At 50.4% G+C, this 24361-nt stretch overlaps 1 protein-coding gene across 3 annotated transcripts; it reads right to left on the bottom strand.

Annotated features, from left to right (window-relative positions):
* Positions 1–269: 269 nt before the first annotated feature.
* CCN5 (cellular communication network factor 5) lies at positions 270–13238 on the bottom strand. 3 transcript variants are annotated; one of them, XM_014566722.2, is made up of 5 exons: positions 12873–13238; positions 12630–12744; positions 8622–8838; positions 3246–3500; positions 270–1266 (listed from the first exon to the last, which is right to left on the bottom strand). In XM_014566722.2, the coding sequence occupies exons 1-5, from the start codon at positions 13217–13219 to the stop codon at positions 1046–1048; spliced, it is 1155 nt and encodes a 384-aa protein (XP_014422208.2). In that variant the 5' UTR covers positions 13220–13238; the 3' UTR covers positions 270–1045. The 3 variants fall into 3 exon arrangements, with proteins under 3 accessions (XP_014422208.2, XP_014422209.1, XP_014422210.1); XM_014566723.2 differs by having other exon boundaries at positions 12630–12722; positions 12873–13008; XM_014566724.2 differs by having other exon boundaries at positions 12630–12736; positions 12873–12993.
* Between the last annotated feature and the right edge of the window lie 11123 nt (positions 13239–24361).

Below are 24361 nucleotides of genomic sequence, written 5' to 3'. Positions count from 1 at the left end.
GTTACCAAGGTGTGGATTTTTGAAAAGACTCGCGAAGCCATACGCTTAAGACCTGTGCGTTTAACTGTGTCTGCATCGTCCCTTAATAAAAATTAGTCCAGTAAGAAGAAATCCCTGTTTAAATACCAAGAGTGTTTTCTGATATCCTGGTTAGATCCTGATGAAGACACAGTTTTTATTTTTAAACAAACTCAGGTAGATCACAGAAGAGGATATAACTTTTGTATGTAAGGTTTTTTTTTTAAGCAATAAAACATGAGACTTCAAACGGAATTTCACACATGGGTTGGTTTATTTCAGGCCATGTTTTCCAGTCTTTGGGAGGTATTTTTCATTCTCCCCTGCTTTTCCCTAGTCAAAAATGTTCCGAAGCACCGACCTATATAAAGTGTCTAGCTTGGTGCCTGGCACATTGCAGGGGCTCAAGAAAGGTTAATTGTTACTAATACAGGTTGGGTTTAATGAGTCACTTTAAGGCCTCTTTTCTGAGTTTCTTCAAGACAGTGTGATTTCACCTTGTGATTTTTTTACAAAGCATTCAGCCCCTGAATTCTGCCCAGAGTAAGGAGGGAGGGCTTTCTCAGACAGCATAAGCCTGACATGTAAGTTCATGCATAGGCAGGTATGCAGGGACGTTTTTGCATCCCTCCAGGAAAGGAACCAGGAGATTCAGAATATCTGTGCCCCTCTTCACCATGCCCCTAGAAAAAGAGCCCATCCAGCCTGGCACCTGCCTCAGTCTAATGATTAAGGGCGAGATGGTTGCCCCATGTCCTGTAAAGCTAGCCCGTGCACATCTTTGATAAAGGCTGTGCATGGGCTGGGAATGGACCAGGAGAAACCTGGCCATCTTCCCAGGCTGTGAGTTAGAGGAAGGGGGACTAGGGCATGCATTCCTCTGGATCTCAGAGTTCAGATGGACTTGCTGGCTTGAAACACTCTTTTCCTCCAGGACCCGGAGGGTGGACCCAAGCTGGACTGTTGTCTGCAGCCAAGATTGCCAGCTGGGGGAGGTGGACACCGAGTCTCTGTTCTCAGCCTGGCTCTAAAAGGCACTGTTCCGAGGGCTGCGGACCCTGGTGGGTGGGCAGGGCCTGAGTAGGCACAGACGGCGCTGGGTCTCCAGGCGGCAGAAGTGGTTCTGGTTGGACACTCGGGTGGCCACACCCAGCCCACAGGTGGTTGAGCAGGGGCCCCAGGCTGTGCTCCATTCTGGGCAGGAGATGCCAGGGGGCGGGGGAGCGACAAGGCCAGAAAACTGAGGTCCTAGAGGAGAGAAAGGGGTCAGCATGGCAGAGTTAGGGAGCTAAATCCACCCTCTGGTTTGCGGTACAATCTTGGTCATGTTGCTTACCCTCTCTGGACCTCAGTTTCTTCCTTTGTAAATTTCCTAATAGTTGATTGTTAGGATTGAATAAAACAATGGAGGTGAGGTGCTTAACACAGTGTCTGGTACTTGTAAGCACTTCATAGATATTGGTTATTAGGCAGCTATGATGGTGGGACCATGATGGTCCCTCAGTAAACGGGGGTGTCTCATTTCTGTATCCTCCACAACTCCTGTGATAAGCAGCATCTTACAGGATGGAGGTTGGGGCCTGTGTGTGTGGTGGTGCCGTGACCTGGCGGCAAGGATGCTGGTGGTTGCAAGGCTGTGTCTGGGGCAAGGTAGCAGATCCACCGTGGTCTAGCTTTTCCTCCTCCTCCAGTCTTATTCTGTTCTGTTAATATTTTAGTGTCCTTCCTTCTGGTCCTTTGTAACCAGTGGTTCTTAACGGGACAATTTTACCCCCTGGAGGATACTTGGCAACATCCGGAGACATTTTTAGTGGTCACAACAGGGGGTGGGGGCAACTAGAATCTAGCAGGGGTCCTACACTGCCCAAGGCAGCCCTCACAACGAAGAGTGACCTGACCCAAAGGTCACTAGTGCCCAGGTGGAGAAACCCTGTGTTACACACACGTGTGCAGTATGTATGTGTGTATGTGTTCATGTAGCTGTAGACGCCCATATGCGTACACACTGGAGATCAGATTGCATATACGATGTTCTATCCTGCTTTGTATACATAAGGCAAACACCCTGGCATTCGCCTATGTATTTAAACAGATGTACCGCATGCCAGGGTAGGAATAATAAGCGCTGTGTGCCAAGCACTGTCATGACGGCCTGGCTTGTATTTATTTACTCATCAGTCCTCACCACAGCTCCCCGAGGTCGATGCTCTCATTCTCCTTTTACAGCTGGAGGAACCGAGACACAGAGAAGTTAAGCAACTCTTTCAGAGTCACACAGCTAGGAAGTAGAGGAGCTGGGCTTAGAACCGGGCAGACTCCATGCTTAACCTACTTTGCTCTATGGCCCCTCTGGTGGCCCCATCTTCCAGGGAACAAATGCCCTCTTTTTGGTTGCCTTCAAAAATTCATATTCATATAATAATAGCAATTTTGATGATGTGACAATAACATAATTTCTAGGGGGGAGGGTACATATCACTCAGTGGTAAAGCGCCTGCTTAACGTGCACGAAGTCCTGGGTTCAATCCCCAGTACCTCCATTAAAATAAATAAATAAATACATAAATAAATCTAATCACCTCCCCCTCCAATTTCTTTTTAAAAGTTAAAAAAAAGATAATCTCTAAAACTGAAGGGTTTATACCATGAGGTCACTGTCCTTCCAGCCCAGCCCTAGGCCGACCTCTCAGAGGCAGCTACTTCTGCCTGGTTCGATTTTGAGTTCCTCTTTTGATAAACTCCAATAATGACATATTAATAATATTATATAATAGTTAAATTGTATTATATAAATATACTATTATATTAATATTATATAATACAAGAGTATATAATAATATAAATATCAATATATTATATGCATATTATTAGTATAATAATAGTGTATATTATAATAATACATGCCTATATTATACCCCTGCTATGAAATGTGAGAATTTGGTTCAAGCATCCTAACCCTCCTTTCCCCTCCCACTCTACCACCAATTTTTATTTTTGATTGTTTATGATTTAAAATTATATACGTGTACCGCCGCTTCCTGTTTTGTCAGTTTTAAAGAGGTCTTGTGACTCTCTATTTGCTTACCTGTCTCCTCAGCCACCGCCCCCTCCGAGCTTTAGTCAGTAAAACCTTGGCTTTGATGTGTCCAGATGTCCTGGCACCTAAGAAGCCCTGCCCATCTTCCCACCTCCCACTCTGAGCGGCCCTGGACCAGCCGGGCACTCACCTTGGGCTGGGAGGGGCTGGGCCCCCAGCCCCGCTCCCTGGTCGCACACCCACTCCGGGCAGCACTTGCCTGGGACCTCAACCCTCCTGGGGTGGGGGCAGTCCCAGCTGGGCAGCCGCACATCCTCGCTGCACAGCGGCACACAGGTGAAGCCGCCGTCCTGGCAGTGGCAGCGAACCCTGCAGTGGGGCTGGAAGGTCTCCCCATCCCGGTATACCCGGCCGTTCACCTCACAGCTGCCGTCATCCTCTCCAACTGCAAGGGAGAAACCAGACCCCCATCAGTGACCCCCAGCTTCTCCCTGGGCAAGGCTGTGCCGGCCACATCCTCCACAGGGTCCTCTCTGGTCCAGATCCCACAGGGTGCAGTGCCCTTATGGAATCTGAGTGCTGCCAAGAGGCTCCAGCCCCCAGATTTGCACCCCGCCCCGCGGCCATCCTATCCTGGGCACCTGCAGGAAGAAAGTGCAGCCTCCTGCATCCTGGCTTTGAGGGGAGACTCGCCTGGTTTCAGCTCCTTTATTGGCTATTGACCTTGGCTAAGTGACCTCACTTCTTGCTTTTCCTCACCTGCAAAATGGGTTATGATGGTACTTATCTCACAGGGTGTGGTACAGACAAAGTGAAATGATATTTGTAATGAATACAATATGAAGGCAACCTTCAATAGATCCTAGCTGCTCTGTTGTTCTTGTTAGTATAATTATTATGTATTAATAATCATATCTATTTTTAGATATATACAATATTACCACTATTGTACATACACTGGGATTTCATGCAACAAACGTTCCTTGTCCATCTGCTGTTTTATAGTCATCCCTGTCAGGTCAGAGCTTAACTTGCTGGCTGTGTGACTTCGGGTTAATGACTTCTCTGAGTCTCCCTAACAGTAGCAATGATGAAAACAGTAGTTTGCATCTTCAGTGACATGAAATAACGTGTACACAGCAGCTAGCACAATGCTTGGCATACAGTAGATATTTAAGAAACACTCTTTGGCTGAAGCCCTCAAGATATGGGCATCATTACGACCTCTTCCTCCACTGGACATGAATTCTTTGAGGGCTGGGGCCGAGAGTGTTCATGCTAGGATCCCCCGTGCCAGCTTAGAGTGTAGACGGGATACACAGAACCGCAGGAAATGCCCTTTGCACAAATGCCTGGCACAAGGCTTAGCACGTGAGGGACGCTGATAAAAACACTTCCGACTCCTTATGATTTCAGAGATGTGTACCATGCCCATCCTGTGTGCCAACCACTGTGCCCCTAGACAGGACTAAGGCTCAGTCCTTACCCAGAGGGATTCAAGGGCCAGTGCAGGGGACAGATGTGAATGTCACCATCTCCAAGACAAGAGAAGGTAAGAGCCCTGGGGAGGTGTGTGTGAGCCGCTCAGGAGGTGCAGAGAAGGGAACAATCAGGGCAGTTTCCTGGAGCTGAGGCTGGCGCTTTAGCTGGGTCTGGGGGAGAGGACTCACGGGTAAGCAGGTTGTCCTGGGTCTTTTGAGAAAAACCTCGAAGAGGTCCATATACAGGTAGGAATTTTGGAACCACAAAAATCTGGGTTCAAATCCCAGTTCCCTGCTTGCTAGCTGTGGGACCTGAGGCAAGTTACGTCACCTCTCGGAGCCTCAGTACCCTGCTCACAGGGCCACTGGAGGACCAAATGAGCTCGTGTACTTAAAACATTTCGCCCCAAGCCTGGAACATGGTAGATGTTCACTAAACAGGAGTAGGTGATGCTTTTCCTCTAGGGAAAGCCAGCCCCTTCTCCTTGCTACTTCCAGCCCACAGCCCTGACCAAAAATATCCTGCCCTTTCAGCCTGGACCACGTGGCCACTGGTTTCCAACCCGCAGGGGCAGCTGCACCTTAATCCAGACCCCTCAGCCCGGGTCTCCCAGCCTGACTCCTGGGACCGCAGCCCTGGAGCCTCCTGGTCACTGAGGTGATCTGGTCAACAGAGGAATTGTTCAGGAAAGTCAGCCAGCGGGTGATGATTTTAGCAAGGCTTCCTGACACCTCTCCTGGGTCCCCCAGCTCAGCGCTGGTTGTGGTCGGGGTGGGGAGTAGTGATCCCTGGGTAGCCACTCCCCACCCCGGAGTCTGTGTGTCCAGCCCAGACACCACGAGCCACCTCCAAATGTCTTCGATTTGGGATCCCCCCACCCATACACATATGTGTAGCTACCAAAACCTTACTCCTCCTTCCAGGCCCTCTTAAATGGCCCCCCTTGTCCAGAAGCCTCCCTCAAATAATTTCAGGGCACAATCTATTCATCTGGTGAATTCTGCATCCTTTTCTCCCTCTGAGAGTCCCTTGCAGGAGAAGGAAAAACAGGGTTTTTTTGTTTGTTTGTTTTTACCCTCAGCCACTTGCACACTGTGTGACTTCAGGTAGGTGACTTAACCTCTCTGAGCCCCAGTTCCCTTATCTGCAACATAGGAGTAATAATAGGACCTACCTCATTATTAAGGATAAAATGAAATCATGTTTATAAAGTACCTACTCACATGTTCCATAAATGGTACCCATTACTGCTAGCCCCACTGGAACTGTTTTTTTTATTCATGCATTCAACAATTATTTATTGTGTGCCTACCAAACACTGTTCTAGGCAACTTGTGATACAGCATTGATGAGAACAGGCCAAAATCCTGCCCTCATTGGAGTTTTCATTCTAGGGGAAATGCAGTAAATAGAGTTTGTGATGTCAGATGGTGATTGGTGCTAGAAAAATTAAAAAGGGCAGGATTAAGGAGTGGGTTGTAGTTTTTAAATATAGTGATCAGGGAGGGCCTCACAGACAAGGTGATATTTGTATAGAGATGTGAAGAAGGTGTGGGAACTTGCCATGCAGATATCTGGGGAAAAGAATGCAGGCAGCAGGAAGGGCCAGTGCAAAGGCCCTGAGGTGGGATGATTCCTGGGGACTTTAAGGAGCAGCTGGTGTGGCTGGGGCAGAAGCAGGAGAGAGAGAGGGAGTTAGATGAGGTTAGAGAGAAAACAGGAGCAGGATCCTGCGGGGTCTTGTTGGACCCTGAGATGGCTTTGACTCTTACCCTGAGAAGGTGGGGAGCTGTGGGGGCTTTCAGGCAGAGGAGGGACGTAGTGTGTATTTATGTATTAAGAAGCCCTCAGGCTGCTGAGTTGAGAACAGACCAGGGGCCAGGACAGAAGCAGGGAGACTGTTGTGGGGCTTCTGCCAAATCCTGAGGAGTGACGAGGGGGCTCGCTCAAACCAGGGGTAGCAGCAGAGGGACTGGGCAGTGCTGGATTCTGTAAGGATTGTGGAGACTTTACTGCTGGGAACTGTGTGGGATGTGAACAAAAAACGGGAAGTCAAGAATGACTCCAGAGTTAGAGGCACGGGAAGGAAGGAGATGCCTGTGGCTGAGCCGGGGTAGCTCTGCGGTTCCCGCGTCAGGAGCAGGAGCTCCCGCTAGACACGAACCCAGCTCGGAGGGAGCCCTCAGAGGAGGGCTGTCCCACCAGTCAGAGAGCGGGGAGGTGGGGGCAGCACGTTCCCTCCAGAGCCAGGACCGGGACGCAGCCTCTGTGACGTCTCCAGGTCTCTGGGTCACCTGTGGGCGTCACCAGCTCCCCGCTTCCCAATTTGGTTCCTGTCATTATACATTCCTGAGCACCCACTCACGGTGTCCCCTGACCAGGGCTGGAAGTTGCAGGAAGGAGCAAGGACCAAGTAAATCCTGGCCTCCTAGCATCTGAAGTCTGAATCAAGGTGGAATAAGAAAAGCCCCTTAATAAAGTTAGTGACAATGACAGCCACTATGTACTAATTATCTGCTGAGCATCAGGCAGTAGAGTGATGAAAACAAAGATTGTGGGGGCAGCTCCCTGAATTCAAATCCCAGCTCAGCCTCTTATGAGCTGTGTGACCTTGGGCAAGTAACTTAACCTCTCTGTACCTCTTTTTTTTTTTTCCCATTTACAAAATGGGGATAACATCTGTACCTATCTCATATGGTTGTTGTAAGATTAAAAGAGGTAATATTTGTGAAACCATTAATGCTTGGCATGTGTTGTGTGCTAGACACACGTTCAATAAATAAATTCTGCCAAGTGCCTCACATGTGTTGTGGCTAATCTAACTAACAGCCTTGTCAGCTAAGCGTCACTTGTCTAATTTTTTTCCTTTAGATACTTTTTTTTAAAGCAATCATCTCTAAGTTTATAAAAACGCATCACCCCTTTCTCATTATTATATTCCACTGATCAAAAAAAAAGCATTTAATAGGGATTTACTATTGATAACTTTATAAGTTTTGTTTTTCTTTTTAACAAGGTTTTTTCTTATAGACAGACTTATTGTGGATGATTCATGGGAGTCTCTCTCTCTCGTTCTTTTTTTTTTGTGTGTTATATGCACATAGTTGAGAGTGGTAAATTGCCCTATAAGGCTTATTATTAAAAAAGAGAAAAAAAACCAAACCCACAGCAGTCGCTCCCCTCTCCCCTCTAAAGCAGTTGGGGGTGATTTTGCTCCCCAGGGGACATCTGGCAATAGCTGAACCCAGATTGTCAAGACCTGTGGGTCGGGGTGCTATTGGCATCTTGTGGGTAGAGACCAGGGACGTTGCTAAAAGTCCTACCATGCACAGGACAGCACCCCACAGCAGAGAATTATTCAGTCCCAAATGTCCCTAGAGCAAAGTTGAGAGACCCTGATCCAAAGCACCAGAGGGCACCAAGGCCTAGAGCAGTAAAAGATGTAACATGCTCAAGGTCGCTAGTGAGAAGCAAAGTCAGGGTTCAAGCTATGGTCCAAGGGCTCCCAGTTCCAGAGGAAGACAGAATGGAGTGTTGCTTTAGAGCCTGTTTGACTCAGTCCCCAGCTGGGAAATTTTAAGCATCTCAGTTAGTATTGCTGAGCCTCAGTTTCCTCATCTAGCAAATGGGTCTGAAAGTACTGAGCTCATAGGATTATTGTGAGGATTCTGTGACTTGGGAGATAAGTGCTTAGCACAGTGCCCGACACATGTTATGCCCTAAATAGAGAGTGGTACTTTCATTTTCCCAGGAGTGTTGTGAGGGTCCTGGGAAGGGACAATAACTTCTGGTTTGAAGAACCTGGGAGGGCTTCTCAGGGCGGAGGTGTTGTTTTGAGCTTGGCTTTGAAAGCTGGCTATGATCTGGACAGGTAGGAAAGGGGGAAGGTGGTGTGATCTGAGTAAAGACAAAGGGGGAAGTGGAGAGTGGACCTAGGGAACTGGGTCACCAGGTTTGGCTGGGATGGATGGCCTACCTGAAGGAAAGAGGACAAGTGGTAGAGAGAGGAGGGCTTCTCTTGGGACCCCACATCCTCAACTCCCACCCCAAACACCCCCTCCATCAGTCCCGCAAACCTGCTTACAGAGGCACACGGCCCCCCGGCCGCCAGGGCCCGCCCCGGGCTGGCAGACCAGGCCCTGGCTGGGGTCGCAGACGTGGAGATGGTCGCAGTGCTCCCCCAGCCGCCGTGCACATACCCGGCAGCAGTTGCAGCCGTCCAGCACCAGGGGCACCCCCAGTGGGCATCGGGGTGGTGGCCAGGGACAGGCACATGGTGTTGGGCATAGCTGGGTACACACCTGCCGAGACAGAGACCCCACTCAGCCTCAGCCGCTCATGGTGGGCAGTGAGACCGACCCTCACAACTGGCTCCCTCTCTGCCAGGCTGGGCATGTTGGGTCCACACCTTGGCCCTAGAGTCACACAGACCTGGCCTTGAACCCTGGCGGTCCCACTGCACTCCCTAAGAGGCAACTTGGCATTGTGGTCACGAGCAAGGGCTCTGGACTAGAATTCCAGTCCTAATTCTACTCCTTATTAGCTGAGTGACCTTGAGCAAGTTACTTCAGCTCTCTGAGCCTCAATTTCCTCATCTGTAAAAAGGGGATAATACTATTTAACTCAGAGGATTGTTTTGAGGGGTGCGTGAAATGACACATGTTAAACCTTTAGCACAGGGCCTGGTGCGCAGTAGATGCTCAATGCATTTAGCGATGATGATCATCATTGTGAATTACCATGAAAGGCTTAGGCTCTGCCTTCTAGGAACTTACAGGAAGGCCAAAGCAACAAAACAAAGGATTGAGATAATGGGGTACTATATACATTTTCTAGCAGGTGGACATGGATATTTCTCTTGAGGGCTGAATAAATCAAACAGTATCATGGATGTTTTTGATCTTTGGAACAATCCAAGATATGTTTTTGGATGAGCATCGCATCAGCCAGGAAAGTTGGTAAAATACCGACACCCACACCGCCTCGGGGACTTACCAAATCAGAACTTCTGGGGGAGGGCACCGGAATCTGTAGGTTTAACAAGCTTTCTGGGGGCTTCTGGTGCATAGCCAGGTTACTGGCACCTCTGCTCCAGCCTAACCCCCATCCCCCACCATGTAAAGATGGGGAAACTGAGCTCCAGAGAGAGGAAGGGGTTAGCTGCAGGGCTGGGAGCCTGCTTCCCTACTGAGGACCCAGGGACCCAGGGTGGGGATAGACTTTTCCTGTACTAGGGGAAAACCTGGGCCAGGGACCCACCCCCCCAGGGGCAGGCTCAAGGTATCAACCCAAGTTGATGCCCCTCCCCATTCAGGACCGAGAAACAACCAAACCAGAAACCAGATGCCCTGGGCTCCCCATATGTCCATTGGAAGGTAGGGACCAAGAGGCATGCATAATTCAAGTTGTTGCTGGTGGCCCCGTCTGTGGATCCTTGGAGGGCTGCAGGGTTATATGTAGAGGATGGAAGACTTGCAGTTTAGGAAGATAAAATCAATGATCTCACATATCCTGCGTGTCCCTAAAATAGGCAATGACCTCTTTACGCCAATCCCCACCTTGTCCCGCCCCTAGGACTTCTGTTCTGCAGATCTTTCAGTGGCCTTCAGCTCCCAATCTGACCACCGGTGGGGATCTCAGATTGGGAGGCACTCGCAGGGCCCCCCTTAAGTTGGCGCAGGTGATAATAGATGCAAGTGTGCGTCTCTGAGCCTGGTGCCTCGCAAGGGAGTGAGTTCCCATCTCTGCAGGCATTTCAAGCTGGAGATTGGGTGATACCAGATTCTAGAGAAGATGGCCAAATGAGGTCTGGACCAGCAGCATCAGCAGCCCTGGAAGCTTGTTAGAAATGCAGCATCTAGGGCCCTTTTCTGTGAATCTGAATTTGCCTCTTAATAAATCCAGAGGTGATTCACAGGGAGTTGACCTGAGAAGAAACTGGCTGGACTTCGGGGTTCCCTTCCAAACCAGAGGTTGAGCTCCCTTTGTTGGTTAGGGAAGTTCTGACCAGAGCTGGCTCTTGGCTCCCTCCCTCCTGAAAATGGGGGCATCAGGACATGAGCCCTCTGCTTTGCACCTGGGTTCTAACTTTGAGCTCTCACTACCAGGTAAGCTTGGCAGGGGGTGGATCTACAGGTCCTAACATGCAGGCAGGGCCAGTGATAATATTGTTGCTCGTGACTGATATTCACCAGGCAAACCAAGCGATGAGCGCTTTAATGTGAGAATTTAACCCCCCTGTGTGAGGTACCAGCACTATGTCCATTTTAAAGGTGAGGAAACTGAAGCTTAAAGCAGTGTAGTGACATCACCAGTAAGAGGTAGAGCCAGGATCAGAATCCAAGTTCATGTGAACCCAAGGCCCAGGCCCTTAACTGCCACACCTACCTCTTGTCCTCTGGTGGCTCTGATGCCAGATAAGCCTCTGCCTCAGTTTACCCATTTGTTCAAGAGGGGTGATGACAAGCCAGGGAGGGTGTCTCAGCATAGCCAAAGAGAGATAGGCCCTCTCTGGTCTCCTTCTGTCTCCACTCCCTTTCTAACCAGCCCATCCCAACATTCAAGTTGCTCTATCACACACTTGGTTTCCCCAGACCCCAGGCCAGAGTTGAAATCCAAGTTCTACCACTTGCTGGGTGACTCTGGGAACTTCATGGTTTCATGGGGAAGGAGCTGTTTCTGCCTCAGTAAAACGGGGTGGAGACCACCTATCTTGGAGTCATGACAGTGATTTCATGAGGTCACGGCCAGCTCTCAGTCACTGTGACCTAGATTGTTACCAGGCCTCTGCTCCCTGCCCCTGTCCGCAGGCCTGTACCCAGGAGCTCACAGCCTGCCTGGAAGACTTCGAATTCTCTCTCTGAGGATCGTTGTGGCTTCCCTGTGCATGATGACTCTGTCCCCCTGTTCCGTGCAGGATGCTGCCTGTCTCCCTGGAGCTCGGGAGGACTGGAGGGTGGGGACAGGTGGCCAGTGATTCTAGGATGGCTTCATTTTGGCTTTTCACTTAATCCTAGGTCCAGAACCCCAAGTCCCCTGCTCTAACTACCCGAGTCTGCCTCCCTCGTGTCATTCTTTCTCACCCACTTTGGGAGAACAAACAGCAGGGTTGGTTGCTAACAGCGTTCTCAGCCTTCCTCCAACCACTGCTCGGACCCAGGAAAGAAAAGTCCCTGTGATCCTCAAAGGAGCATGAAAATACAGTGAGATCATGGCTTGTGGTGGGGCCAACCCCCATGACACCAGGAACCCTGGATTTGCTACGGTGATGGCAGGTTCGGCAACTGTGACCTTGGTCCAGGATGGGGATGGAGAGGCACAGACTGAAGTCCCCTCCCTCATACACCCAGTCCTATTCTGGGCTCCACCTCCTCTGTTGCTCTGATGCTGTGTGGTTTGGGGCAAGTTGCTTACCCTCTCTGAGCTTTCCCTGACTGAAAACAGGGATTAATAATTCTTTATGGGATTGTTGGGCAGGTTAAACAAGGTACATGTTCCACAAGCCCTTTGAAAATCTTCCATAAGAGAAGGTCCTTATTCCACAGAGCTGTCTCCCTACCTGACTCCAGCTAAGGTGAGCAGGTCACTCACTGCCTGAGGGCCCCACAGCATTGATACCCTTATAGTATGAGCTTCCTAGTCAGCTAGGCACCAACATCCTTTCAAATCCTGACTCACAGGCAAAGCAGGCTGTGTCTAGCACCTGTCCATTTACACTGAGAATATTCACTTCTGTTTGCAGAGGGTCTACGGGAATTGGGAATAATCATAAAAATCTTCTTTTAAATATTTGCCCTATTCCAGGTCCTGTGCTAAGCAATTCAGATGAACTGTGATAAATGATCTTCCCAAAGGCCTCAGGAACAGTCTACCCATTCAGCTGAAGAAGCAGAGGAGGCTCAGAGAGGAGGGGGGATTTGCCTGAGGTCACACAGCAGAGCTGGCCAGAGGCAGCTGTCTGGGCACCAGGGAGGGAAACTGAACTGAGCCCAGCACAGGAGGAATTCTTCCAGGGGGCCCTTGGCTGTGATTTCACACCTCCCCACCACACCAAGGAAGCCAGCAGTACTTTCGGGGCCCAGGGCTCCCTTACCTTGGAGAGGAGGCAGAGGAGGGCGAAGGCCAGGAGGTGGGTCTGTGGTGTGCCTCTCATGTCACTGTGTCCCCTACAGAGCCAGCTTTGAGCCTGGGAGGGAGGACCTGTAAGACTTAATGTTCCGGCGACTATGAGGTCACTCCCAGGCTCACGCACACACACACACACACACACACACGCTGGCCTTTGCAGTCATCGTTTCTCTCCCATCCACATCCTCCCACAGATGAGCCCATTTACCTGAAGGTGACACCGTGGCAGCCACCCAGGGGTGCTTGCCTGTGCGTGCGTGTGTGCGTGCGTGTGTGCGTGTGTGAGAGCCAGAGCCGTGCCAGCACCAAGAGCCTGTGACAGGCTGGCAGGGGCCTCTCTGGCTCCTCCCAGCCCACAAGGGCCTCACCAAGCCACTGCTGGAGCTGCTGCTCAGCCCTGCCCCCGACCCCCTGCTCGACCCCAGAGGGGGGCTGTTGGTCCAGGCAGTGCTCGGCAGACAGCCCCTTTGCGGAGCTGACCCAAGTCTTCCCGAGCCCTGGACTCCGGGCAGCTTCAGCGGGCCTGCGGTTTCTGGCAGGAAGATTGGCAGCCATCCAGAGGCGGGTGTGACCCACAGCAAAACTTCCCCGGGCGGCCTGTTTGCTTTTGGCAACGAGGGGCCTCCGCACGGCCTGCTTGCTGAGCTCTGGGAGGCGGCCCGCGGTGGGCGAGCCCATGTGGGCTGGACCTCATGTGTGCCCACCCTACCTAGGCGATCCTGGTGACCTAGAAGAACCAAATTCATTTCCTTTAGTTCAACCAACTCTTCTGTGTCTGCAGCAAAGGGCAGATGGGGAGAGAACAGCGGGAGAGGACAGGTGGTGTTCCTAGGGATGCCGAGCAGGGGTCCTTGTTTGGACTGAGGGTGGGGACAGCTTTCTGAAGGAGGTGGCTTCTCAGAGAGCCAAGGCAAGAGGGAGTCACAGAGGGCAGAATGTTCCAGGCAGAGGCAACGGCACATACAGAGGCCTAGAGGGAGAGGATGGCAGGATTGCTGGGCCTGTTCTGGGAGCCCCAGGCCCCCGGAGAGACTGGACCTGACTGTGTGGTAGGGAGCCGTGTTGTCACTGGGGAGTAAGACACACGAACTTCAACCCACCAGTATCCGGGAGCAGCCGCAGTCACTGGCCAGGGATGTAGGGACAGGAGCTCTGATTGTAGAATTTGGCAAAGATAAGAAAAGAGGTGGTGTCAGGTGGTGGCCAGGAAGTCTTCAGCCTCCATCTTTGGGGTCCCCCAGACCCCAAATCTCAAAGTGATGGAACTGGACAATACAGGAGTCCAGAATGGGCAATTGGTGAGGGAGAAGAGTGACTTGACATTGGGTGCCATCCCTGGAAGGGGAGTTGATGGGATGGAGGTTGAAGGTGAAAATGTGGGATTTGATCATTTATGGCTGGAGGAAGTGGCCGGGGGGTGTCCACAGACTTGGAGAGAAGGAGATAGTGTTATTCATTTATGAATGCTTATGTTTTAGTCAGAGGCTTGCCCAGGGTATTTGACACCTAGCGTGGATCACTTCTGAACACCCATCTCCTTCACATACAGCAAAAGCGTTCTCAGTGAGAACTGTGAGATGAAACAAATATATTTCCTGTATGAACTAGAACTGGCCCTCCCCAAGCAAAACCATGAGCCTTTGCAGCTGACACTGTTTCATGTTCTAAATTTTAAACACAAGTCAAAACCCCACAGGGGTCACCTAGAAAGGACTGAACTGCCTGTATCTGTTTTCACCACCACTCTCCATTCATTGTTTCTTTGAATCTACTATTGAGATGCAGAAATATGTAATACCACAGAGCAGGAGACAGGAAGTGCACTTGAAGTGAGCACAAAGATTCCAAACTGCTAGGAACTGACCCTCTTGGTGAATGTGAGTTCCTGAGTCCACGTGGGTTGGGGGCATCTGTATTCCTAGAAATTCTCCAGATTCTTCTTCCATGGAGAAGATGTTTATTAAAGGATAAGACACTTAAATGTGCTCATTTGAAGCTCACCTACATCTTATTAAAATTCAACAGTTACCGCAACAATTGTTTAGAACTTAGACCAATAGAAGACACTTTTAGGATGCAGTCGTTTATGACTGACTTTATTTAGACTTGCCAGCGCCGGGCGATAACAAATGGCAGAATTTTAAAATCATCAATTATATTTCATCTTTAGATTGTCTATGAGCTCTGTACCCCTTTTATTGTCTGTACCCAGGGGAGACCCCTCCCACACCCTATCCTTGCTAGGGTCACTGGTTTTAATAACAACGAAAGTGATTCTGTATTGAGTACCCAGTGGGAGCCAGCCCTGTGCTAAGTACTTTTTATAAAAAGAGTTTCTAATCCTCACAGTCCACACCTCACAAAACAAAAACAAACCAAAAAAAACCAAAAAACAAACAAACAAAAAACCCAATTAAGTTCAGAGAGGTTAAGTAACTTGCCTAAGGTCACACAGCTAGAAAACGGAGCCAGATTTTCAGTGCAGGTCCAAATAACTCCAAAACCCATGTTGTGGGTTTTGTTGTGGTTATTTATTTTTGCTCCTTCTCACAGAGCTCTCTGTGGCATATGTTTTTTAAATTGAGGGGTAACATATAAACACAGAGAAATGCTTACAGTGCACTAGTCTTAAGTGTACATCTTGACAACACTTCACATATGGACACACCCATGTAACCACCACCCAGATCAAGATACATTTTCAGAAAGTTCCTTCCAAGACTGTACTCACTGCTCCCAAGGTACTTACTATTCTGACCACTATCACCCTTGATTAGTTTTGGAGGGGAGGAATTGCGAGGCCTGAGGAGGAGGCGGAGAGAGGCACATTGTTCATAACAACACATGACAGAGGAGGAGTCCCTCCCCTACCAGTGATGGGGTGAGGCGGGCGGTGCGTCCCAAGGGGAGTGATGGAGGTATGACAATATTGTCCAGGAGGTGACAAGACATCACTAAAAGTGTTGTCTGGAAGGGCCCCTCTGACTCAGAGCACGTGTTTTTACTTAGCACTTGTTCTCCTAAATAACAGAAGATGGGAGTGTGGATAGCAGGCGGCCCGGGTCTGGCCACTTCAGGAAGCACGTGGGCTGGCAACGAGGCTGTCGGATGATGGGAGTGTGAGTGATGGATGAACCGTCCGTACATGTTCAAAGCACTGGAAGTCTGCAGCAGGAGCTGCCAGTTTGCTGACTAGTTACTGTGGTTCAGGCCCCCAAACTACCAAGTTTGGCACTAGAGGGATGTGACAGTCCAGGGAACCCTTCTGGCTGCTGCCATAGCTCCCTAAATAAGACCCTGGAATGAGCACAATGGTTCTTTGCACAACCAGAAGCAAATTCAGGCTCGTAAGCCAAAAGGTCCACATTTCCAGCCCCGTCTCCCCTACTGACTTACAGCACTGGGACCAGGATGCAGAAAGACAGGTGCCCGAGGAGCAAAATGTAAGGAGCTCTCACCATCAGGTGCTGAGCTTGTGCGAGCAGGACCTGGAGAGTGAGTGCCTCCTTGAGTGAGGCGCCCAGGGCACAAAATGAGTTCATGGTAGGAACTTAGTAGATATTGGCTGACCGGCTAAATGACAATTCCCTATCCAGTGTATTAACCGGAGTACATTAGGCTTTGCTGAGGTCACAGATAAACTCCCAAATGTCAGTGGCTTATCCCAGCAAAGGTTTATTTTTGCTCGTGAGTACTCCAATGAAGTTGGGAGGTCTTCTCCCATCTTGGTGCTGCATCCTCTGGCTCTTCCCTACTCAGATGTGTGCCCTGATGCATCCGCATCATTCAGTTGTTTGTTTGAAATGAAGAATTTCAGACACCACCCCAGAACCATCCCCCACACCCACGTGATCTGTATACACATCGCAGCTTGTGAACCACCATTCTAGACCAGTAGTCTCCAAGGTTACCTTGGAGAGGAGGGGTGGAGAAGGCACACTGGACCTTCACTGCCTCAAACCAGAAATGATGCCACTCGTCTCTTCTGTGCATGTTTTGTTGGCCAGAACTACGGGTTCCCTCCTCCCTCTACCCCAAATGACCTTAGGCATGTCACCTCACCTCTCTGGGTCCCACTTCGCCTGCTATGACATGACAGGGTTGCCCTTTGTGGCCTCTTGGGACCCTTCCAGCCCTGAGGAAGCCCTTGAGTCACATGTGGTTAGCAAAACCCATAGCCATGTGAACATCTGGCCTAGCCTGAGGAGCAAGTTAATTGTTCCCAGTCCCTGTGCATGTCGAGGGGGGAGCACCTTGGTTAGGGGGACTCTGGTTAGGGGCCGCACCCGTGGGGCTCCCAGTCATGGGACGGCAGGATGTGCTGAGAAGGGAGTGAGTCACCAGCCAGTCATCAGCTTGGGCCCCAGGGTCCCCAGGTGCAGGAAGGGGAGCTCCATCCCTGCTCCTTGCTGCCCAGGGTCCCCTTCTCAGGACAGTAGACCCTCATTCAGAACAAAATCCCACATAAAAATAATTAACACACACACAAGGAAAGTTTTTTGGGACAAAGGGGAGGGTGGGAGCCCTGGGCTGGGGTTCTGGGCCCTCCCTCTCCCCTCAGCAGCCCTGAAGCCCTCCTGAGGAGCCCCTTTGAGTTCAAGGAGGGGAGATTGGGACCCAGACGAGGAAGGGATGGACCCAGGGTCACCCAGCATGTTGCCTCACTCCCCTCCTCTCCTGGGCTCTGACACTGCCCTTCCCCAGCCCTGGGCTGGAGAAGAGAGCAAGCACCTCCTCCATCCTCCCCTTCTCCCTGCATCTTTCCCTTCTTCTCTTCTCTCGGGGCCTCCCTCAGCTCAAACGCGAGAGCTTCTCAGTGGTCTCAGAGGAGACGTGGGCCAAATGTGTGCAAGACGCCAGCAGGTTTTGCCTCCATCTCTGGGCCTGTGTCTCCCCAGGTCTTTAGTGGGAAGGCTGGCGAGAGATTAGAAATAACTAGCATTTGTGGAAGGCTTACTATGCATCAAGGCTGAATTTAGTCCTCGTAGCAACCCTCTAGGGGATGCATGATTATTATCCTCATTTCACAGATGGGGAGGCCGAGGCATCAAGAAATTGAATAGCTTGTCCAAGGTCACATAACAGGTAGGAGGCAAAGCTGGGATTTAAACCCAGGCAGCTGGCCCCTGAGTCTGTGCTCTTACCCACTGTGCCATACTGCCTCCTAAGAGATGGCCTGGAGGAAGCACCTTCCAGTCCCTACTGTCTGGGATTCAGATGGTCAGCTGGAAATGGTTCAGAGGGAAGGAGGAGACCTGGTCACGTCTGGCTCTGTCACTTGCTGTGTGACCATGGGCGAGGCACTTCACCTCTCTGGGCCTCAGTTTCCGAGCAGGGTGGCTGTGAGAATTAAAGGGCAGGGGTCGAGTTGCACTCAGGACCCCTGCTCTGGTGATTGACGGTCCTTCAGTCTCCACCCACAGCCCCTTCGCTGCAGCCACACACTCTGGGTGGGGAGAGGTGGTGGCCACGGTTGAGACTTTCCCTTGCATCTCCAAGTGCCTGGCTCTGTCTGCATAAGAAGTTGTTTCCCTAACCTCCCAACCCCTCAGAAAGGACAGATAGGGTCTATTCCGGCCACACCCACTCTCTGGGCTCAGAGCCCAAGACTTGTCCCCTTAGAGGCCAATTTCTCCTTAGACACCCGTGGGCCTATGGGCTGCCCAGGCTGCAGTGAGGGGCTTCCAGGATCCTAAGTGGGACAAGTGGGACAGAGTCCCCAGTGCCCCATCCCAGCAGCCCCACCAGTCCCACCAGCGCCACTAGCCCCACAGCAAAACACTTCATTACTGGAAGCCCAGCCAGGCAGAGGGGGTGGAGGTGGCCATGTTGGAGGAAACCGCGCAGGGCCAGCCAAACCTCGGCCCTCGAAGCCAGCGGCCCATGGACTGACCACGCAGGGCTGGCTCACTGGGGTGTTTACGGAAACGTTGGCCCTGAAGCCGGCCCAGCTGCTGGCCTAGCATCCCTTGAGGCACCCCCAGGCCTCAGAGTGCCAGCTTGGCAGGGGACATCAAAGGCTGCAGCTGAGGCCTTGTTTGCCTCCACAGCCCACCTGGGGAGTAGAAAGCTGAGGAGCCCGGGGGTCAGCAAGTGGTGGAGACGGGCAAGGTCTTCAGACCAGGCCCCTCCTGGACACAGCTGGAAAGTGGCATCAACTCGAGAGAGGCATGGAGTGAGTCACGGGGATTCAAATCCTGGCTGTGCCCCTCACTGGCTATAATGCTCAGGGTAGTTTGCTTAACTTTTCTGTGCCTCAGTTTGCCTATCTGTAAAAGGGGGTGATGACCAGAGTACATACTTGAGAGGGAAAAGGACATGATTTCATGTTTGTAAGGTGCTTAGAACAGTTGCTATCACACACTTAGTGTCGTAAGTGTTTGCTACAGTAATCTTTTCAACTTACGTATGTGCGGAGTCTCCAGACGGTGATTGAGGAGCTAAGGTTATGGAGAGAAATCAGATTTAGATCCTGCTCAGGTGCTTCAAGGTCAAGGTGAGGGGTGGAGGTTGGAGAGTTAGGGGTGATATACCTAATTACAGTCACAGTGGCAGCTAGTGGGTGAACATCTCCCTCCCTGGTCTCCGTTTCTAAGAGCTGTGGCCACATGAGTCCATTCACGGCTCCATCCCCACACCCAGCACAGAGACCAGCTCCAGATGGGCTCCTAAACCTGCTGTGTTATGAGAACACCTGGTACCTTTTTAGCTCTGACCGTGTTGCCAGTACTGAGCCCAGAGTTTCAGTCGCATGGCCCCCTCCAGTCCCTCAGCACAGCGCCCCAAATGGAGAAGGTTGGATCATTCTTTCTGTGTCCAAAGAAGTAAACTGAGGCCCAGAGAGGCTGCCCAACCTCCCACAGCTGGTAAGTCACAGAGCTGGGACTGAACTCACATCCAAGTTCAAAACCCGCCTTTTAGATGCAAGCCACCTTTCGTCTCTTCGTCAAATGCCGAATTTGGTATCAAATTACACAACCACCCTGGGGCCGGGGAGTTCAGAGTCGTGCCCAGCCAGGCCTGAGAAGATCTAGAAGGATCTCAGGGGAAGGAGGACATTCTAGGCGGAGGGGCCCACCTGTGGAAAGGCAGAGAGGCAGGGCCAGCCCTCTGCATTAGTCTCCACGGATAGCCTTGAATGCTGGGAAATATTTAGCTCATCCTGCGGGGAGGGAGTGAATGTCCTGAGTAGGAGGCTCCCATGTGGCCAGGATGAGGGATGAATTACAAAGAAGAGGGTCAGGCCAGGGAGAAAACAAATTTGTACAAATAAAGTTCAGCATCCTCACTGAGCTGTCTCCTCCAGACTGAAACTCACCTGCCCAGGTTCCACTTCATCCAGAGCAGGGTGTGCACCTTGGGGCCCAGGGCCTGGGCATGGAGCACCCAGGCGTAGGGTCCTCGGAGCCCAGAAACATGCCTTCCTCCCCACGCCACCACCGCAGCCCCAGCCCCTGCAATGACTTCCTTTTGGGTTAACCCTCATTTAATAGTGGCTGCCAGCAGAGGGAGGAGGCACAGAGGTAAAGGTGATTGGGATCAAGGGCCCACAAGGCCCTCAGCAGCCAAGCCTTCAGCCCCAAGCCTACCTGGGATTCAGACAAGTAAGGGTTCGGATCTTGGACCTACCATATATTTGGGCTGTGACCCTGACCTGGTGTCTTGGGGTCTTCCTCATTCATAACATAGACAATAATGCATAAGAAAGCTGTTGTGAGGATGATCAAGACCTTGAATGTGACTCGTGTAGCACAGGGCTGGTCCAGAATGAGCACTTAATAAATATGAGCTCAACGTCATTATTATCACAGCCTGAAGGCAGAAGCCACTCTCTGGCCTGGGAAGAACTCAGAAACTGCCTGCTGTGGCTTGATGGGCCCCTCCCCCTGCCCCCAGGTCCCTGGGACCTCACTTAGCTTGGTCTCCTCCAGTGGGCTTTAGGGCCTCTGCCTGGAGCCATCTGCCTGCTCCATTGCATGGGTTGTAGGGTTACACTGTCTTGGTCTATACACCCCTTTGGCCGTCCCCAGCCGTCCATCCTTGGACAAGGTACTTAATATTGAAACTGAAGTGCCTCAGTCTCCTCATTTGCAAAATGGGCACAATCCTAGTTTCCACCTCACAGGGTCATTGCAAAGATAGGAAGAGAGACGGCATTATAAATGCTTAGCACAGTGCCCTGCACCTGGTAAGCATTCGGTAAATATTAGCTATCATTGTTTCCATGCTGCAGGACAGAACAGGGGGATAGGGTATATCTTAAGTGCACAAGATCCTGGTTCAATACCCAAAACCTCCTCTAAATAAACCTAACTACCACCCCCCTAAAAAAAAAACTAAAAAAAAAAAAAAAAAAGAACAGAGACTATAGGACAAGGAAAATACTAGAAATTCATAGTAATGAAATACTGTTAGAAGGAGATAAAAAATAAAAAGGAATGCAATACACACAGGTGGAGGAAGTGATGGAGGTGGTCGAGAGAGATGGGGCCCTGGCTGGGAACCACCCCCCCAGCCATCAATAATAGCAACAATAACTGCATTTCCCAAAGAATGAGCCATGTGCTAGGCACTGTGCTGATGTACTTGGCACAAAATACCTCATTTCCTTTCCAGGACCACCCTGGGAGGTGGGGCTGGGACTAGGGTCCAGGTGTGGCGGTAACCAGGGTGCACAATTTAAGGAGGCACTCACCCTCGGGATCCCACAAGTGCAGGGTCAGCAACCGAGAGCCAGCACCTCCTTAAATGCTGTGCCCTGGTCTCCTGGCTTGCCTCACCCTAGCCTCGGATCTGTGTGAGGTTGGGATAATAAGTGTCCCCATTTGATAGATGTGAAAACCAAGGCTTCCCCAGATTGGGCAACTGTCTGATGTCACACAGGAAGGAAGAGGTGAAGAGGCAGACCCCAGGTTTCTTTGATTTTGAAGCTTGGAGCTCTGTTTACCCTGAGGAACTGCCTCCCAACCTGAGGACAGAAGGTTCCCAGTCCATCTCCCCAGAAGCCCCAGCAACCCGGAGAGCTACCTAGAACCCGCCTCCTCTGGCTGGAGCAACTGGGAACGCTGGCCTGCAGGGTGGAGGCCTAGAGATTCCGCTCCACATTCCTAGGGGTTAAGTCTGGGGACCTAGGCTTCCGGCATCAGCCATCACGTTCCCCAGAAGGAATCTCTACTCATAACAAACCCCAAAGGTCACTCGTCTGGGAAGGAGCTTTCTGTCTCCACCCCAGGGTGGAAGAGAGGGCCCCAGCCTTTACGGAGACCACCTGGGTTCCCAGATGGGGATGCCCTGCTTCTGGTCAGCCTCCCGGTCTCCTCTGTGGGTGGTACCTGGGTGGGATAGGTGGACAGAGAAGATGAAAGAACATCCAATCAAAGGACCCCCTAGAGAGATCTAGGGCAGTGAATGTGTGGACTCTGGACTCAGCCCTGTCTGAACTCAAATTCCTTTCACTATCTCCTAGCTGTGTGGCCTTGGGCAAGTTACTTTCCCTCTCTATGCCTCAGTTTCCTCTTCTGTAAAATGGGGATAATGCTAATACCTAATACTTAGGGTTGCTATGAGGATTAAGTGAGAGTCATTCATTCACCAACTATCTGTTGAAGGTCTACAAGGTTCCAGGCAGTGAGTGATACAGCAGCAAGTGCCAGAGACAAAACTCTCTACCTTCAAGCTTCTAAAGAGAAAATAGCATGATGAAAATGATTTACTTTAGAAAATGCTGGCACCAAGGAAATGAAGCAAATAATAAAATGTTAACAGTTGTTAAATCTAGGTGATGGGCCAACGGCAAATGAATGTTCATTGTTTTCTAGGCTTTTATGTATGTTTTTAAAAAATTTTTATAAATACAGGAAAGGAAATAAATACAAAAGTAAAGAAAGAAAACAAAAAAAAAGAGAAGTGAGATTGAAAAATAGAAAGAAACAAGGAAGGGAGGGAGGGAGAGAGACATCTCTGCCCTTCTGAAACTTACAACCAAGCGGCAGAAATAGACAACAAAGAAATAAATAAAATATGCTGCATCAGTGATGCTAAGTCCTTTGCGAACAAAGAAAGAAGAGGGGTCAGGAATAGGCAACATGGTGGGGGAAGTTCCATTTTAAACCAAGTGGTCAGGGAAGGCCACCCAGGGAAGGTGACATCTGAGAGGAGAGTTTCTCCTGGTTTCCAGGCCTGGGCGCTCCCAGTGTCCACCTCCAACTTCTACCCAGTGAAAGAGTCATGATAAAAGCCCAGAATCCAAGAGTCTTAGGGCTGTGGAATTTTAGAATTATGCATAGCAGGTAAAAATCTCAGTTCAAAATTCTGACGGGCAGGAAAGGTAATCTATTTTGAATTAATTTTTATGATGATACCCTACTTCCTATGTGGGCAGAAAATTAATCTTAATCAATTTGGTTTGCTCCCCATACCCCATCACACACACACACACACACACACACACACACACACACACACACACACACACATCTTTCCTGTGGCTGGGTCTCGCTGGGAGGTTGTTTCAGGCCCTTTTGGCTTCAACATACCACATGACCATTTCATCACTCGAGCCTTTCCCCACTCTCTACTTTTGGACTCTTCAAAGCTCTCTGGGGTCATGCTGACCCACAAAATTCAAAACATCCTCGGTCATAGCTTTTTGTCTGGCTCTCTTCCTAGATTTCTTATTTGGGAGGAAGGAGAGAGGGGAGGAAGGAGAGAGGGGAGAGGGGAGCCGTGCATCAGTCAGGTTAGGGTGCAGTAACAACCACCCCCAATCTTGTTCCTCAGCCACTCATGCCATGCGTCCACTCAGGTCCGCCAAGGCCCTACTCTGTGTCTCCTCACTCCAGGACCCAGGCTGATTAAACAGCCATCACCCCAAATGTGGTACAGCAGAGGGACAGAAAGGCATCAAATTCCTCCTTTCTCTGATTCAAGAGGTGTTCACTGTGCCCCAAGTTCCTTCAGGAATGGTCTTTTTTGGGAGGAAAGGGTGCTTTTGAGATCCAAAAAACTTGCTCTCTGCTTTTACTGAAATGTCCCTTCCCTGAGTCAGTAGATGCTACACAGTCTACCTGCCTGAATAGGGACCAGGAAACACAAAAGAGGGAAGAAACACACACAGTCTTAGATTCCTAGATTTTTGCATATTGTACAATCTTAGATTGAAATCTGACAAAATGGGATCTGAGAATCTTACAGTCACAGACTTTCAAAATTGTAAGTTCTTTGAATCCAGTATCATTTTTCATGCAGGAATTGCCTCTCACTCCTTCTTCACAGATAACTGCCAGCCTTTGCTGGTGCCCTCACAGCCAGGGAGCACGTCACATCCACATTCTCCATCATGGCTCAAATCGTTCAAACGTTCTGCTTTTTAAAGTAGCCACACTTTCTCTCTCTCAGGCCCTTCCACTCCAGGTCCCAGGGATTTTCCTGGGAGAGCAAGGGTGCAGCCACCACCAGCACAACCTTAGAGATGGGCTGAACTCACAGCCAGCTGGAAGTCATGAGTGACTTCATGGATCCCTGAACCGCCCTGGGAGCCAGATCTATGACTCCTCTGATGCCTGAAGCACCACCATAATAGTCTGTGGGTCTCTGTTAGGGAGGCTTATAAATAGTAGAAAGAATGAAGGCTTGGACTCAGGCCTAGGTTCAAACCCTGACATTTGGACGCTGCCTGTAGGCAAGTCTTATCGCCTC

The sequence above is a fragment of the Camelus ferus genome, chromosome 19 (genome assembly GCF_009834535.1).
Source record: "Camelus ferus isolate YT-003-E chromosome 19, BCGSAC_Cfer_1.0, whole genome shotgun sequence".
Lineage (NCBI taxonomy): Eukaryota > Metazoa > Chordata > Mammalia > Artiodactyla > Camelidae > Camelus > Camelus ferus.
This window is presented reverse-complemented; position numbering and strand designations above follow the sequence as displayed.

Excerpts from the sequence above, each read along its gene's own strand:
- CCN5 (XM_014566722.2), bottom strand. The coding sequence starts at position 13,219 with ATGGCTGCCAATCTTCCTGCCAGAAACCGCAGGCCCGCTGAAGCTGCC. Across the intron at positions 3,501-8,621 it reads CCGGGGGGCCGTGTGCCTCT|TTGGAGAGGATGACGGCAGC; the intron begins GTAAGCAGGTTT and ends TCTCCCTTGCAG. Across the intron at positions 1,267-3,245 it reads CCAGCCCCTCCCAGCCCAAG|GACCTCAGTTTTCTGGCCTT; the intron begins GTGAGTGCCCGG and ends TCTCTCCTCTAG.